General features: G+C 49.5%; 3 protein-coding genes across 34 annotated transcripts in view; all 3 read left to right on the top strand.

Moving 5' to 3' along the window:
* The window catches only part of galnt10 (UDP-N-acetyl-alpha-D-galactosamine:polypeptide N-acetylgalactosaminyltransferase 10 (GalNAc-T10)), a 32,141-nt gene extending 28,489 nt beyond the window's left edge, over positions 1-3,652 (top strand). For 2 of the 31 annotated variants that reach the window (XR_015519709.1, XR_015519693.1), the window contains exons 9-14: positions 35-256; positions 408-524; positions 645-794; positions 2,272-2,906; positions 3,007-3,038; positions 3,186-3,306. Coding sequence is in view for 11 of the 31 variants with exons in the window: in XM_087300293.1 (XP_087156419.1) it covers positions 35-256; positions 408-524; positions 645-794; positions 2,272-2,433 (651 nt within the window). In the remaining 20 variants the exon portion in view is untranslated. Of the gene's footprint in view, positions 1-34; positions 257-407; positions 525-644; positions 1,669-2,160 lie in introns of all 31 variants that reach the window. The other 29 variants (XR_015519710.1, XR_015519695.1, XR_015519708.1 and 26 more) reach the window with 25 other exon arrangements.
* A 447-nt stretch (positions 3,653-4,099) lies between these two features.
* Positions 4,100-7,274, top strand: sap30l (sap30-like). Of its 2 annotated transcripts, none has more exons than XM_087299222.1 (4): positions 4,100-5,488; positions 5,550-5,718; positions 5,950-6,048; positions 6,224-6,608. In XM_087299222.1, the coding sequence occupies exons 2-4, from the start codon at positions 5,569-5,571 to the stop codon at positions 6,350-6,352; spliced, it is 378 nt and encodes a 125-aa protein (XP_087155348.1). In that variant the 5' UTR covers positions 4,100-5,488; positions 5,550-5,568; the 3' UTR covers positions 6,353-6,608. The 2 variants fall into 2 exon arrangements, with proteins under 2 accessions (XP_087155348.1, NP_999868.1); NM_214703.1 differs by having other exon boundaries at positions 4,179-4,433; positions 5,596-5,718; positions 6,224-7,274.
* Positions 7,275-10,981: 3,707 nt separating this feature from the next.
* Positions 10,982-15,000, top strand: part of larp1 (La ribonucleoprotein 1, translational regulator) — a 16,973-nt gene continuing 12,954 nt past the window's right edge. The window contains exons 1-3 of the mRNA XM_087301990.1: positions 10,982-11,446; positions 14,812-14,873; positions 14,958-15,000. The exon at positions 14,958-15,000 is cut by the window's right edge and continues 23 nt beyond it. Coding sequence (XP_087158116.1) covers positions 11,215-11,446; positions 14,812-14,873; positions 14,958-15,000 — 337 coding nt within the window. The 5' untranslated portion in view covers positions 10,982-11,214. The remainder of the gene's footprint in view (positions 11,447-14,811; positions 14,874-14,957) is intronic.

Below are 15,000 nucleotides of genomic sequence, written 5' to 3'. Positions count from 1 at the left end.
TCAGCTGATGTGTGTGTGTGTGTGTGTACTGCAGAACCTGAAGCGTGTGGCGGAGGTGTGGATGGACGAGTATGCAGAGTTCCTGTACCAGCGGCGTCCGGAGTACCGGCACCTGTCGTCAGGTGATGTGTCCCAGCAGAAGGAGCTGCGCAGCCGGCTGCACTGCAGGAGCTTCCGCTGGTTCATGGAGGAGGTGGCCTGGGACCTGCCCAAACACTACCCGCCCGTGGAGCCTCCGGCAGCCGCATGGGGAGAGGTGTGTGTGTGTGTGTGTGTGTTGCAGTAATAGTGTGTAATGTGTAGCCCTGGTGTACACCTGTATTACAGTCCTCCATGTGTGAATCACAGAAAACACACCTGAACACTGCTGATGAGGAGGTGTGTGTGTGTGTGTGTGTGTGTTCCAGCTGCGTAACGTGGGCACTGGGCTGTGTGTGGAGAGCAAACACTTCTCCTCCGGGTCCCCGATCCGCCTGGAACCATGCCTGAGGAGCCGCGGAGAGCCCAGCTGGAGCCACGGGCAGGTGAGACACGCACCGCTAACAGCGCTAGCACTAGAGACACACACTGCTAACTGCTAATATGGCTAACTCTCTGTGTGTGTGTGTGTGTGTGTGTGTGTGTGTGTGTGTGTGTGTGTGCAGGTGTTCACCTTCGGCTGGCGGCAGGACATCCGCGTGGGAGACCCTCTGCACACTAAGAAGGTCTGTTTCGACGCGGTATCGCACAACAGCCCCGTCACACTGTACGACTGCCACGGCATGAAGGGCAACCAGCTGTGGGCATACAGGAAGGTGAATCTCACACACACACACACACACACACACACACAGGTGTTGTAGACTGCGACTGATCTTCAGTCCAGCATTAGAGCCGAGTGTGAAGCTTCATCATCAGAGGAGCAGCACAGAACACACTGCACACACACACTGCATTATGGGGACACAGCACAGCTCAGAAGAGGACACAGTGCTGCTGTGTGTCTGTGAGCGAGACAGCAGGTGTGTGTGATGATCAAGAGCAGCGGTGTCCAGCGTAATGTCAGCAGACCACCAAGAAGAAGAAGAAGAAGCAGCACATCCAGCAGGAGGAGCTGTGGAGGTAGAGAAAGCTGTCTGAAAGAGTCGTCCGGCTGCGCTTCCACCGTCAGCTCCACTGTGTTCCACATGCAGGAGTTACGGTGTGGAGAACAGAAGCGGCCCACCCAGACCGCTGATGCCCAGAGTCCAGCATGAGGGGATCAGTGATGGTTTGGACTCAACATCACGGCGTTCCCTAGGCCAATACTGGTGCTAGATGGGCGCTGGGTCACTGCCCAGGACTACCCAACCATTCTGGAGGAGCATGTGACCCGATGGGTCAGACACAGCAGGACTGGAGACAGAGCGGTCTGATGAACAAGACAGTAAAGTTGAACATCTCCCATGGCCTGCACAGTACCCAGAGTTAAACATTATTGAGCACTTGCTGTTTTGGAGGAGTGAGTCAGGACAGGTTTTCCTCCAGCAGCATCAGCAGTGACCTGAACACTGTTCTGAAGAAGAACCGCTCACAAAACCACTTTATCGGGACCCTTTGCAAAGGGTGAATAGCCCACCAAAAGGGTACCAGAAGGCGGAGCCATATATGCAGCTGAACGCTATTGGCTTAAAGAGATCCGTCACTCACGCATACACAAGCAGGAGAATGAACAGAATCATTAATTAAACACACAGCGAGACAGTACAGCGTCATAACACACAGATAATGATGAGCCGAGCGCAGACACACACTGATGACACGAGCCCAGAGGAAGAGCAGAGTCTGCCCTGTAGAAGCTCCTGCTGCTGCTCACCAGGCGGCTATAGCATGAGCGCTTACACTTTCTCCAGAGAGCTGTTAGCGGTCGCTCGCTGCGTGTCTATATCTGAGATGAGGAACGTCTGACCCGTACTGTACTGTACCAGTCGGTGGGCCACAACAGCGGGCCATCAGTTTCACTGTCATTGTCCAATACATACACACACACACACACACACACACACACACATACAGTACACACACACATACATACACATACAGTACACACACACATACATACATATACAGTACACACACACACACACACACATACATACATACATACATATACAGTACACACACATACACACACACACACAGAGAGAAACACACACACACACACACACACAGAGAGAGAGAGAGAGACACACTCACTGTGTGTCATGATCAGAGTGACAGTAACACACACACACTCTTGTTGTGTCTCTGCAGGACCGCAGTCTCTTCCACCCGATCAGCAACAGTTGTGTATCAGCAGACGCAGCACAGAAGCGGCTCCTCATGAGCTCCTGCGACGCCTCGTCCTCCAGCCAGCAGTGGGTCTTCCAGAACACCAACAGCAGCGTGCTGGACTCCTTCAACCAGCGCACATAACGCCTGTGTGTCTGCGCCTGTGCTCGTGTGTGAGTGTGTATATAGATGAACTCCTGGTCGACAGAGAGACACTCTCACTGCTGCTGCACACACATGCACACACACACACACGCGCGCACACACACGCATTGTTTAGATGCAGCTGCTTCTCCATCATCAGTGTGTTCACCGCTGCACACCGCAGAGAATGTGTGAGAATCTCCAGCAGCAGCAGCAGCCGATGTGTTCCATCTCAGTTCTGCGTCAGCATCGACAGCCGGATCACTCCATCATCTTCATCATCATCTTCATCATCATCATTATTTTCATCTGTTATATTATTAACACACACACACACACTTTCTGCTGTAGTAGACACAGTGTTGTATTTAACAGCTGAAGGTGTGTTCACTGCTGGAGTGTGTGTGTGTGTGTGTGTGTGTGTGTGTGTGTGTGTGTGTGTGTGTGTGTGTGTGTGTGTGTGTGTCACTCCTGTGCCTTTGCTGAATCTGCTCCACTTTTCTATCTCTCTTCAGATGTTGGGTATTTTTACAGATCTTGTGTGCTGTTCGGCTGTGCAGAGACTATTTTCAGGTGTGTGTGTGTGCGCGTGCGTGTGTGTGTGTGTGATCTGCAGACGCTGTCAGTGATGTAGCAGGTGTATTTTTATACTGAAGCATTGATGATGTTCACTGCTGATCTTAAATTATTAGCGAATATGAATGTGCAGGTCTGATCATCATCATCATCATCATTATTCATAGCTAACACAGGCTGTGTGTGTGTGCGCGCGTGTGTGTGTGTGTGTGTGTGTGTGCTCCTCTGCTCTTCATCACGGCTGCAGTTTATCTGTTATATGAACTCTTCAGATATTAAAGTCCTGCATTATTCTGAGTGTGTGTGTTTCTCTTACAGCAGCTTTAATGTTCAATGCAGAGGACAGACACTATTAGCATGTCTCCATCACATGCTGATGTTCAATATGAGTATATGATCATTATTAAAGAGAACAATAATACACAATAATACATCTCCTCATCATCTACTCGAGGAAGGCGAGTTTCTCCTGCTGAACACAGCGGCTGATATGCAGGAGCCGGACATGAAGAGCTCACATGCAGAAACCTCTAATGCTGTCTGAGATTCTCCTCCAAACTAGTGTCCTTATCAGTCTCCTGTGTGTGTGTGTGTACTCGGTGTAAGAGCTCTGAGGTGTTTAATCAGGGCAGACACTGATGATGAGGGAAACACGGCCGGAGCCCTGATAAAGCTGATTACTCGGATGTTTCTGACCCCGAGTGCTCATTAGTCTACAGGGTAGAATGCAGACTATAGGGAAGTGTTCACTGATGAGGGAGCGCTCACTAGTGTGCAGCGCTTCTGGGGTTTTCCTTCATGAGAGCTGCGTGTTCTCTGCCGGTAAACTGCAGCTGTTGACCGAACATCAGCTCTCCGTGCTCGGGTTTATCAGGTTTATCCGTGATCTGATCCAGAATCGGCTGTTTTCCACCGTCAGACTTCGCGTTTGACTTTGTGAAGTTCAGCGCGTGCTCGTGACGCAGCGGCGGGAGAGCAGGAAGAGCCGTTTTGACGGACAGCCGCGGCAGCCAATCGGAAGACCGGATGCAGCCTTAGAGACCCGCCCTATCGCGAGATCAACCAATGGGCTTTCGAGGATACGACTTCCGGTGTCTGGCAGGACGTGTTCATTGTATGTGTGTTGTGGCGGTGGTGTCCGCTCGGTAACGGTGTTTTCGCGCTCGGTGGGTCAGTAGCGGCTCTTCAGCCCGGGTGTCGCGGGTCTGTGCTCCTCCGCTCGGTGTCCGGTCTCCGGGATGAACGGCTTCAGCACGGAGGAGGACAGCCATGACGGGCCGCCCGCGCCGCCGTTCTTCGGGCAGAGCTGCTGTCTGATAGAGGACGCGGAGCGGTGCGGGCGGCCGGCGGGGAACGCGTCCTTCAGCAAGAGGATCCAGAAGAGCATCTCCCAGAGGAAGCTCAAGCTGGACATCGACAAGAGCGTGAGTCTGTGTGTGTGTGTGTGTGTGTGTGTGTGTGTGTGTGTGTGTGTGTGTGTGTGTGTGTGTGTGTGTGTGTGTCTGAACTCCTGAAGTGGGCCGCTCCGCTGGTGTCTCCAGTTCTCCGGTCAGTCGGGATGAGGCTACGGAAGGGCCTCGGGGACAGACGTGTGTCGAGTGTGTATCTGCGCTGTTCTTCTTCAGCTGAGCAGTTCCTCCGTCGAGTTAATCCGCGGAATAAAATGTTTTGGTAATCTTTAATCAAAGTCTGAGCATCTGCTTCCGTGTTTGGAGGACGGTGACCGATGACGTCAGTTCGATGCTTCACACACAATACTTATAGCCACGCCCCTCTGACTGGTAAAGGCGGGGTTATTCCTCCGTGTGGAGCGCAGGCTGGTGTTCCGGTCCAGCCGCACCCAACCCTAACCCTTGACACCCTCCTCTCTAATGCAGTGTTCTCAGCAGACGTGGCGTGCGCGGGTGAATCATGTGAACATTGAGTTCACTCGCTTCATTCGTGCATCTAATTCGCTTCGCTTCTGTGCTTTAGGAAGGCTGAAGAACCGCGTCGATTCGCTCAGCGCCGTGTCTGAGTCCACTGGACTTATTGAGCGGTGCGCAGCTCTGAGCTCATCAGCTCCTCCAGAAACCGTGCTCTGCGAGGCGAGAGGTGTGTCGGATCTCAGAGTTGGCCGCATGGCAGATGACTGCCGGCGAGATTCTGAAGTGCGCATCAAATGGACGCTGCGCTATCCCATAATGCACTAAAGCATTTCAGCTAATCCATAATGCATAATGATGAAACGGGAGTGAAGCGACACAACTCACGTCATGTGACCATGACAACATGGCGGATGCAGTACGTCTGAGCTCCATCATACAGCTTAGTTATACTGTATAGAGCGCACTACTGAGGGCGGAGGAGCACAGGCAGGTGTGTGTGAGAGAGAGACAGAGAGAGAGAGGTGGCAGTGCTGGAGTTACAAGTGTGTGTGTGTGTGTTTGTCTGCTGTGTGTGTGTGTTTGAGGCTGGATCTACAGGTGTGTGTTTTAATGTAAAGGTAGGCCTGTATTCGCTCTGCCAACACACACACACACACACACACTCTCCATCAGTGCTGTTGAGTGTGTGTTAATGTGTGTGTGTGTGGGTGTTCTGCAGGTCCGACATCTTTACATTTGTGACTTCCACAAGAACTTCATCCAGAGCGTGAGGAACAAACGCAAGAGGAAGACCAGCGATGATGGAGGAGAGAGCCCGGACCACGAGGTGGAGGTGCCCGAGGTACAGCTGCTGCACGTGTGTGTGTGTGTGTCTGTGTGTGTGTGTGTGTGTGTGTGTGTGTGTGTGTGTGTGTGTGGCTCTGCTGTTGGAGTGTTTCAGATGATTAGACTCTGGACTCTCAGAAATCCTCCAATTCTCCTTCATTCCATTGTGGATTTACTTGTGTGTGTGTGTGTGTGTGTGTGTGTGTGTGTGTGTGTGTGTGTGTGTGTGTGTGTGTGTGTGTGTCAGGTGGATCTGTTCCAGCTTCAGGTCAACACACTGAGACGCTACAAGCGGCACTACAAGATCCAGACCCGGCCCGGCCTGAACAAAGCTCAGCTGGCAGAGGTATTGCGCACACACACACACACACACACACACACACACCATTTATACCCAGCATAATGACCAGTGTCTAGTACATCAGCCAATCATAATGCAGCGTGCGCGTGTGTGCGTGTGTGTGTGCGCGTGTGTGTGTGTGTTGTTCTCTAATGATGAAGTGTGTGTTTCCTCTGCGCAGACTGTGAGCCGTCATTTCCGGAATATCCCGGTGAACGAGAAGGAGACGCTCACGTACTTTATTTATATGGTGAAGAGCAGCAAGAGCCGGCTGGACCAGAAGTCAGACAGCAGCAAACAGGTGGAATAAGCCATGGTCAGGAGCACAGGACCTGAGTGAAAGCATGCAGAGACGCTCGTGCCTGCCCATGCTGCTGCGGTGTGTGTGTGTGTGTGTGTGTGTTGTCCAGAAGAGCCGCATGCTTCAGTTCCTCTGCGAGATCTTCTTTAGTTTAGCGTGCTGCTGTGCTGTGCTGGAGCGCTGTACTCCTGCTCCACACAGTCTGCTGTTAGTTTCCTCTCCTCTTTCTTTAATTCTTTGACTAAATACAGTGATTGTGGCACTACTCCAGTCTTCCTCCATCATTATCCTCATCCTCATGGTGCTGCTGCTGTCTGTGGGAGATGTGTGTCTGGATGATGATCATCTGCTCTCAGCCGCTAGCATATGTCACTGCAGTGTTCAGATTATCTGGGTTATCCAGCACAATATGAGCATTTTCACGATCAGAGATCATTCATATTGTGACCGATTGGGCTGATGGTGTTGGGCAGCGAGCGTCTGCAGTCAATATACAGGAATAATCAAACAAATGCAGAGGAAATGAGGCTGATTAAGCCACAGAACACAGACGAGCGCTGTGTGGTGTCAGGTGGAGTCTGACAGCAGTGATGTGCAGAAGTGTAGTCTTCATCATACTCATCATCAAACTCGGCGATCCTCTGCTGAAGTGCCACACTGCACTCTCTCCTGTCCACGAGGGTGAGCTGCAGTTGAGCTCCTGCTGTGAGGACCGCAGACACACTCCCCATGCTGAACTCATCTACTGTGCAGCAGTGTGTGTGTGAGTGTGCGTGCGAATGAGTGAGTGAGTGAGTGAGTGAGTGTGTGTGCGTGACCCTGATCATCTGATCTGTCTGATTTATTTGTTTTATTGTCGGTTATGGAGGTCATTTGTGTCGGAGTATGTGATTTCGTCTTGATAAAGTCCTGCCTTGTCGTGGGTAACAGATGTGCCAGACTACATGTTCCTTCATGGTCAGTCATCCTGAGAGGTCTGTGATGAGCGTTATGTCCCAAAGCAGTCACGAGTGCTGTCCACTGGCAATTTGCTCATGGCTATTCCAGGGGCTGCTGCCGCTTTTCCCACGGTGATCCGCCATCGGACCGCTGGTATTAAATAAGTGTCTGCTGGCGGCCCACGCTCGGTTCGCAGGTTGTTTTTTTAATATTGTATTAGCCTACACAATTGCATTCAGTATTAATATGTCCAGTAATGAAATCAAATACACAATACTTAATCATTACTAAATGTATTTATAATGCTGCATCACGAACAAACACTGAACATAGATTATGGTGAAATGTTTCAAAAACACATACATTGACAAATATAACAAAATAAATATAAACTACATACAAATATAAAATAACAACATAACAGTTACGCTTTACAGAAGTTTAATTAGTTAATGTTAACGGTTTAACTAATATAAACTAAGTGTGAACAACACTTGTACAGCATCATTAATGTACAGCATTTACTAATGCATGAATTAAGTCCATAGTCATGCTTGTTAACGATAGTTAATGCATTGTGAGTTAACATGAATAAACAACGAACAACTTTTTTACCATTTACCAACATTAGCAAAGATGAATAAATATCATTATAAATATATATATATATATTACTTGAAGATCTGCACGAAACACCACAGTCAATAAGACACTGTCCTATGATGTGACACTGTCTTATGGTTGTCCCATATTTTTTACATCCAGTGTTGGACAGATTGCTAATCAGTAAATAGCTATAGTGCTATCTGTTAGTTTTGACGTCAGCTAATGTTATGGAAAGGCATAGATGTTATGGAAAATAGTAATAGTAATGTAACTACCCTCATCATTCCTTCCTCAAGCAAATGTGTAAATATTAGATCTATTCAGCATTAATGTTAATTGCATTGGCATATTTATCTGACGTTTTCGCAGCTTGTAGCAGTCGATCAAAAAGCTATTTAGCTTCTTATGACTATACAGTGGGATTTACTGCGATGTGACGGGGCGACACCTGAAATCTTGCCTAGGGTGCCAAATTGCTTGGGTCCGGGCCTGCTGCACTACCGTATTTCTCATCTCAGTATCACTATATCAGTAAACGCTGATGCTTGCAGACCACTGAATACTGCATCATTTAAGGGCATTCATTACCACATGGACAGGATCAAACTCATGGTTCCTGTAATATTTAGACATTTTCTTCTGTAATTGAAGCGTTTGTTTTCCTGCAGCGTATTAAACTCCCTCTCCTGAATGTGCTGCGAGTGAGATGGAGAAAGTGAAAGTGCATCAGCACTGAGGAAAAATCTGATGTTCAAGACATGATCTTTAAATGAATGACATATTAAAACATGACAGAGACAATCACAGTGGAGTATTAATAAATCCTCTTTTTCCTCAGAGCCAAACAGATCCTCCAGCCGTATAGTGGAGCAGTGGAGGGTTCAGACGCATCAGTCCTGTACTCATCTTGGAGAAATCTCTTTTTGAGACTAACCTGGTTTGCTGTTGTGTCTCTTAATCTTGATGTATGTGTTGTTGCTCAGTTATCTGATAACAAGAATAACCGATAACACCTGAGCTAAAGCCAGTCAACACAGTCCCACATGTGCTTCAGCACCAAAACAGGAGTTGCGCTGAGATTGTGTTGGTGTGTTTAATACTAATCTAGCCTGAATCAGATGAGAGTGTGATATCGAGGGTGTCGGAGACGCTGATATTTAACTGTTAATGACACGTCTGGATCAGCAGGAGGAATTCTGCAGTGTTCACAGCACTGAACATGCTCCCACATCACCTCAGAGGAACACTCTGCTGGAGGCTGAGAGCACTCAGACACTCGCTGTGAGATGGAGATGTCTGCATGTGTGTGTCAGGTAACACACCTTCATATTCTAGAAAAGGCAGATAAAGTCTGCATAACCAACGACTGATCTCCTCCACCCGTGACCCACGCATGAGTAAATCTGCAGCCTGTTGATCAGCTGACCGGCGCATTATCAGCAGCACCTACCGAGAAAACAGAGCAATGATGAGCTGCTATTGCGCAGTGTCAGCCACAAGACGGAGCTCATCCAGAAGAACCAGAACCACATGTAGCATGCTAGCCTCTGCGCTGGTGTGGTGAGGTGTCGCAGGCATGGTGCCAACTGTCCTGAACTGTGCCACATTACACCAGAAAAAACGATTGAATGTTGTGTCATGGCGGCCGTTTGTCGTTTACCTGTCCCCACGACACCATGTGATCTGACCAGGGGCGGGGCTTAAATGTGCTGGGATTCAGCTCTGAAATGGCCGTCTGATTTAACACCACAGATACCGTCAGAGTGGGCAGCACAGTCTCCTCACAGCAAGAAGGTCACTGGTTCGAGTCCCAGCTGGGTCAGTTGGTGTTTCTGTGTGGAGTTTGCATGTTCTCTGTTGGCGTGGGTTTCCTCTACTGTCCAGACACATGCGCTATAGGGGAACTGATCAACTAAACTGGCCGTAGTGTATGAGTGTTTCCCAGTACTGGGTTGCAGCTGGAAGGGCATCAGCTATGTAAAATATATGCTGGAATAGTTGGCGGTTCATTCCGCTATGGAGCCCCCTGATGGATAAAGGGACTGAGCTGAAGGAGAATGATGAATGATAATGCCAGAGTTTGTAAACAAGGATAACCCTCCCGTCAGAGAGAGTGTGTGTGTGTGTGTGTGTGTGTGTGTGTGTGTGTGTGTGTGTGTGTGTGTGTGTGTGTGTGTGTGTGTGTGTGTGTGTGTCTGTCGCTCTGCATATTGAGCTAATCCAGCATCAGAAGCATCGGCTGTGATTTGCTGACCAGCTGCTGATGGAGCCGATTCACAGCTGAGTACACCACTGAAGAGCTGCTCAACAATGGCACACACACACACACACACACCCTCCGATGCACATTCACAGAGAGAGAGAGTGTACACAGCGGTGAAGAAACTTCAGTTATGAGCAGAAATGATCACGAAGGAGAACAAGAGCTGCAAACACCAGAGAAGAAGAGCAACACTGCTGTAGCCGCATCCATACAGGTGATTGATGAAGAGGATCTGCCTTTAAACGAGACCTGTTCTGTTCTGTTCTGCCCATCTACGAGCTGCGTCTCTGCTGTGTCTATAGAGTGTGTGTGTGTGTGTGTTCAAGTGTACCTGTCTGTGTGGACATGCGAAGCACTTTAAAGTCCACATCAAATCTACAAACGATATCTATTTTTTTAAACTCACATTCTTAAGGTGAATAATTAATCAGCTAATGCATATTAAACAGCTAATCTACAGTGCTGTAGAGAATGGCCGAGGGCTGAAGTGTACAGTACACTATAATTCAGCACAGTTGACTGCAGTAATGTCTAGTGTGCACTACAGCAGTAGTCAGCTCCCTACAGTAGCAGTACAGTGTGCTGCAGCACTCATTAGCAGAGCTGTGCTGTAGTGTGTGCAGTGTAGTCCTCTTCAATAGGCTTCGACAGCGAATCTCTCTGTGGTGTGCCCCAGTACTGTGCGGCGTCAGTGAGGGTGTGAGCATCAGTGCTGGATGATTAAACTCTTCTGATAATTAAAGTTTTTCAGCACAAACTCCCCATCGAAGCGCAGAGTCACGTGGTGGCGCGTCTGCCGTGGTCACGCCCCGCTCGCGTACGTGCGCGCTCCCGTTCAACGCGTGGTTCTTTCACGTTGCCGAGTGTAGCGCAGCCGCTCCGCGTTTTTAAAGATTTAACCGGCGCTCTTTTACATGTTTTAACCGGAATCGCCGCTCCGCGTCTGAGACTGAGGCCGGACTGCTCTGGGGCTGGAGAGGAGCGCGCGCGTGGCTCCGCGGCCGAGAAGGGATCGTTAGACAGCACGTTGCGGCGGACCTGAGGCGTGTTTGCTGGAGCAGAAATGGCCACCGAGGTGGAGACTCTGCCGCCGAACAACCCGCTGCTGCAGCCGGAGGAACCGCAGCACAAAGACGGAGAGTACCCGCTGCAGGAGCGCCACACCGCGGACAGCGGCAGCCCCGGAGCCGGGCAGGAGGAGCAGGCGGCCGGCAGGGAGATCAGCGAAGCCCCGCTGCCCAAGGTGAACCCGTGGACCAAGAAGATGAGCGGCGTCAACGGCCAGCCGGCGGCAGGTCAGTCTGTGTGTGTGTGTGTGTGTGTGTGTGTGTGTGTGTGTGTGTGTGTGTATGTATGTGTGTGTGTGTGTCAGTGTCCGGGCGCTGTGTGTGACTGTGAACAGCTCTCTCTCTCTCTCCGTTCACACACATACACACACACTTATGACAGCAGGAGCGCCGCGGTAGGCCTCGGTTTAGCGCTTCTTCACACACATAACCGAACACACTCACACAGTACCGGCGGAACACACACACAACCGGCCTATCTAAAAGCCTGAGAGCTGATCACACGCAGGACGGCCGGTTCTCGCTCACTTTTGCGGCTTTTCTGAACAAATGGCTATCGGTTAGCATTAGCATTAGCGGCCTGTAGTGTGTGTATGAGTGTGTGTGTGTGTGAGCGGCTCTGACAGGCCAGACCCGGTGACGCGTGTTCATCAGAGATGTGGAGGAATGTCTGTCCATCACTCAGTCCGAGGTGTCTGCCTGTCTGTCTGTCTGTCTGTGTGTGTATGTGTGTGCGGGCTCAGCTGTGTGTTGTCGGAGGACACGTGCGGGATCCACGTGCTTGCCGTGGAGTCTGCCGGTGTGCGGTAACCGCCTGATTTCTCGGTTTTTCGCTGAGAGAGCGGCTTAACGCGCGGTGTCGGTGAGGTTTGCGGTGTTTAACGTGTGTGTGTGTCAGGTGTGTTACTGTTAGCCGTTAGCCTCTGCTCTGTTATTAATGTCCCTCTGTTAGCCTGACATCTGGACTATCCCTGACGCGGACCTAAGTGAGAGCACCCAACATCAGCCGTGGCATAAGTGTAGAATAGATCCTGGTTATCCAGAGTTCCTCTCTGTGTGTGTGTGTGTGTGTCATGTGATCAGACGCAGAGGGCCGCTGGTGTTCTGACAGCACACTGACCTCAGATCAGCCAGATTACTCTCCCCCACTCTGCGGTCAGTGCCGTGTTTACATCCGGCACAAACAGCAACACTGTGTATGTGTGTGTGTGTGTGTGTGTGTGTGTGTGTGTGTGTGTGTGTGTGTGTGTGTGTGTGCAGACCCTAAACACAGCCCTCACACCGGCCTCCAGATGTTCAGTGATTCACTTTTGTCATTATGCACATTTGTGTCCTCATAGACCATGCATTCCAGATCTCTCACACACATATAGTTGCAGTGTTTGTCAATGAGCAGATCTGATGTGTGTGTGTGTGTGTGTGTGTGTGTGTGTGTGTGTGTGTGTGTGTGTTCAGTAGCGCTGCTCTGTTGTGTGTGTTTCAGTGTTGGTGAGTGTGTTTGAGTGTGTCTCTGCTCTCCTGTCCAGAATCATCTAAACGGGTCAGTTCTTCTCGAATAGAGGCGCAGGCTTCATCTGCTTAGGTTACTCTCCCCGTCAGCATACACACAGCGCAGGAGAGGGCAGTGTGTGTCAGTGTGGTGAGAGCGAGCTGATGGACGGCTCTGGCTATGAGTTCTGCATCAGACGGCACACGGTGGACACACATGACTGCAGATCATCTGTTATACACGGATATATCCATGATCAGCACTGTCAGTCTTCACCTGCTGCATCACTGACCCAGAACACACACACACACACACACACACACACACACACAGCTTTCAGAACGTGAGCTGAGCGATCACAGATGGATGAGGAGCTCTGGAAGGGTCAGTTCTCGAGCGCAGTGTGAGACGCGTGACCAACTGAGCGGTCAGCTCCACACTCTATATGGAACACACACACGTCAGTCGAGCCCAGACCAGCACAGAACCCCAGCGCTGTGTAGTGTTCTCCACACTCCTGTATCAGAGCTGCTGCAGGGTTCTGTGCTCCTCTGAGAAACGGCTGATGGTGATGGGCCGCGACAGCAGTGTGAGCTCAGTGTGTTGAATGCTGAAGCTCCTCGCGCTCTCCACATGCTCTTACACACAATATGGGGCTCGCAGGTCTCCTAAATGCCCTGCTTCTGCTCTACATCAGCTCTCCTCTAGATGCTCTCAGTAGTAGACCCACACAGATGTGTAGCCCACCGTTGAGTCTGTCTTTACTTTATGTGTAAATTTATGTTTATTCAGTAGGGATGTACCGGTATTGTAAATACCATCATACTGCAATATAATTTTTTTTCGATATTAGCGTAGTCGCATTTCTCGGTAAAACTATAGGTCTTCTGAGAAAATTTGCTCAGGCGAATGAAGCGAATGGGAGGTACCGGAAACTACAATTCCCATCAGCCCAGGCTTGGCCATCATCCTTGCGGTCTGTTGTCGCTACAGATCCAGTAATGCGGAAATGGAGTGTGCTGCTAGAAGCGGCCATCAAAAAGAGCTGGAAATGATCGAACCTGAAGCGGGTGTTGTCGCCGCACGCGTTCTGATCAGCTGTGTTGTCGCGCGCATACTGTAAAGCGGGGGGGGGGGGGTTGAGCGCGCATACTCAAGAGTGGTGTTGTCGCACGCCTACTGAAGGGTGGGACGGAGGGTGTGACACAGCACACTGTTCAGATTAATGCAGACATGAGACCTCTATCTCACTCATGGTTTGTCTTCTCAAGTGGGGGAAAGACAATGCACAACGTTACCCACTGCTGTCAACCTGGGCCAAGTCATATCTCTCTGTCCCAGAAACCTCAGTCCCAAATGAGAGGGTTTTTTCTGTTGCAGGGGACATTGTAAATACCCAGAGATACCAGCTTTTACCAGATTATATTTATATGATAATTTTCCTTTAAACCCATCTCTATCTAAGTGAGTGAGTGATTAAATGTTGAATGTGATGAGTTTTCAACAATACTAAATTGAAACTTTATTTTTTTACATGGTTTAATTTTTTTGTTATTAAAATTGAAGTTCCTGTTTCAAAGCTTACAGATAGATGGCTAATTTGTATGTCATTGACACTTTTGGCACTTTTTTGGAGTATTTTCATAAGTTTTGTTTTTCCTGTAAATGATTCAATAAATACCGTACCGTGACATTCATACCGAGGTATTACCGTACCGTGAAATTCTGATACCGTTACATCCCTATTATTCAGTTTTAAGTTAGTGTCACTAACATTGGTGTGATTTAATACCGGTGATATTCAAGTGTTGATGTGATTTATGCAGGTCCTCATGTTTTAGATGTATATTATATCAGAGACTTGCTTCCAGGTAAGTGGATCTTGGTTGTCCCCAGAGAGAGAGAGAGAGAGAGAGAGAGAGAGAGAGAGAGAGAGTGTGTGTGTGTGTGTGTGTGTGTGTGTGTGTGTGTGTGTGTGTGTGTGTGTGTGTGTGTGTGTGTGTGTGTGTGTGTGTGTGAGGAAATATTCACTTTTGGGCGGACTGTCGCTTTAAGCAGATAATGGATGTGTTGTCATGGTAACGGCTGTTTTCTTTTGCCGCAGAGCATTCTGGGCCAACAAAGGTGGTGAAGGCGGGAAACAGCAGACTGAGGAGAGGAGGAAAGGTGAGTGTGTGTGCATAAGTGTGTGTGTGTGTTTACTTTGAGAAACGCCCTGAACATGAGTGACCCTCTGCTGTGTGTGTGTAGGTGGGCGACTTCGGGGACACCAACAACTGGCCGACCCCTGGAG

Source organism: Danio rerio, chromosome 21, assembly GCF_052040795.2.
Source record: "Danio rerio strain M-AB ecotype USA chromosome 21, GRCz13ab, whole genome shotgun sequence".
NCBI classification, from domain to species: domain Eukaryota; kingdom Metazoa; phylum Chordata; class Actinopteri; order Cypriniformes; family Danionidae; genus Danio; species Danio rerio.
This window is presented reverse-complemented; position numbering and strand designations above follow the sequence as displayed.

Excerpts from the sequence above, each read along its gene's own strand:
- sap30l (NM_214703.1), top strand. The coding sequence starts at position 4,248 with ATGAACGGCTTCAGCACGGAGGAGGACAGCCATGACGGGCCGCCCGCG. Across the intron at positions 4,434-5,595 it reads AGCTGGACATCGACAAGAGC|GTCCGACATCTTTACATTTG; the intron begins GTGAGTCTGTGT and ends GGTGTTCTGCAG. Across the intron at positions 6,049-6,223 it reads ACAAAGCTCAGCTGGCAGAG|ACTGTGAGCCGTCATTTCCG; the intron begins GTATTGCGCACA and ends TCCTCTGCGCAG.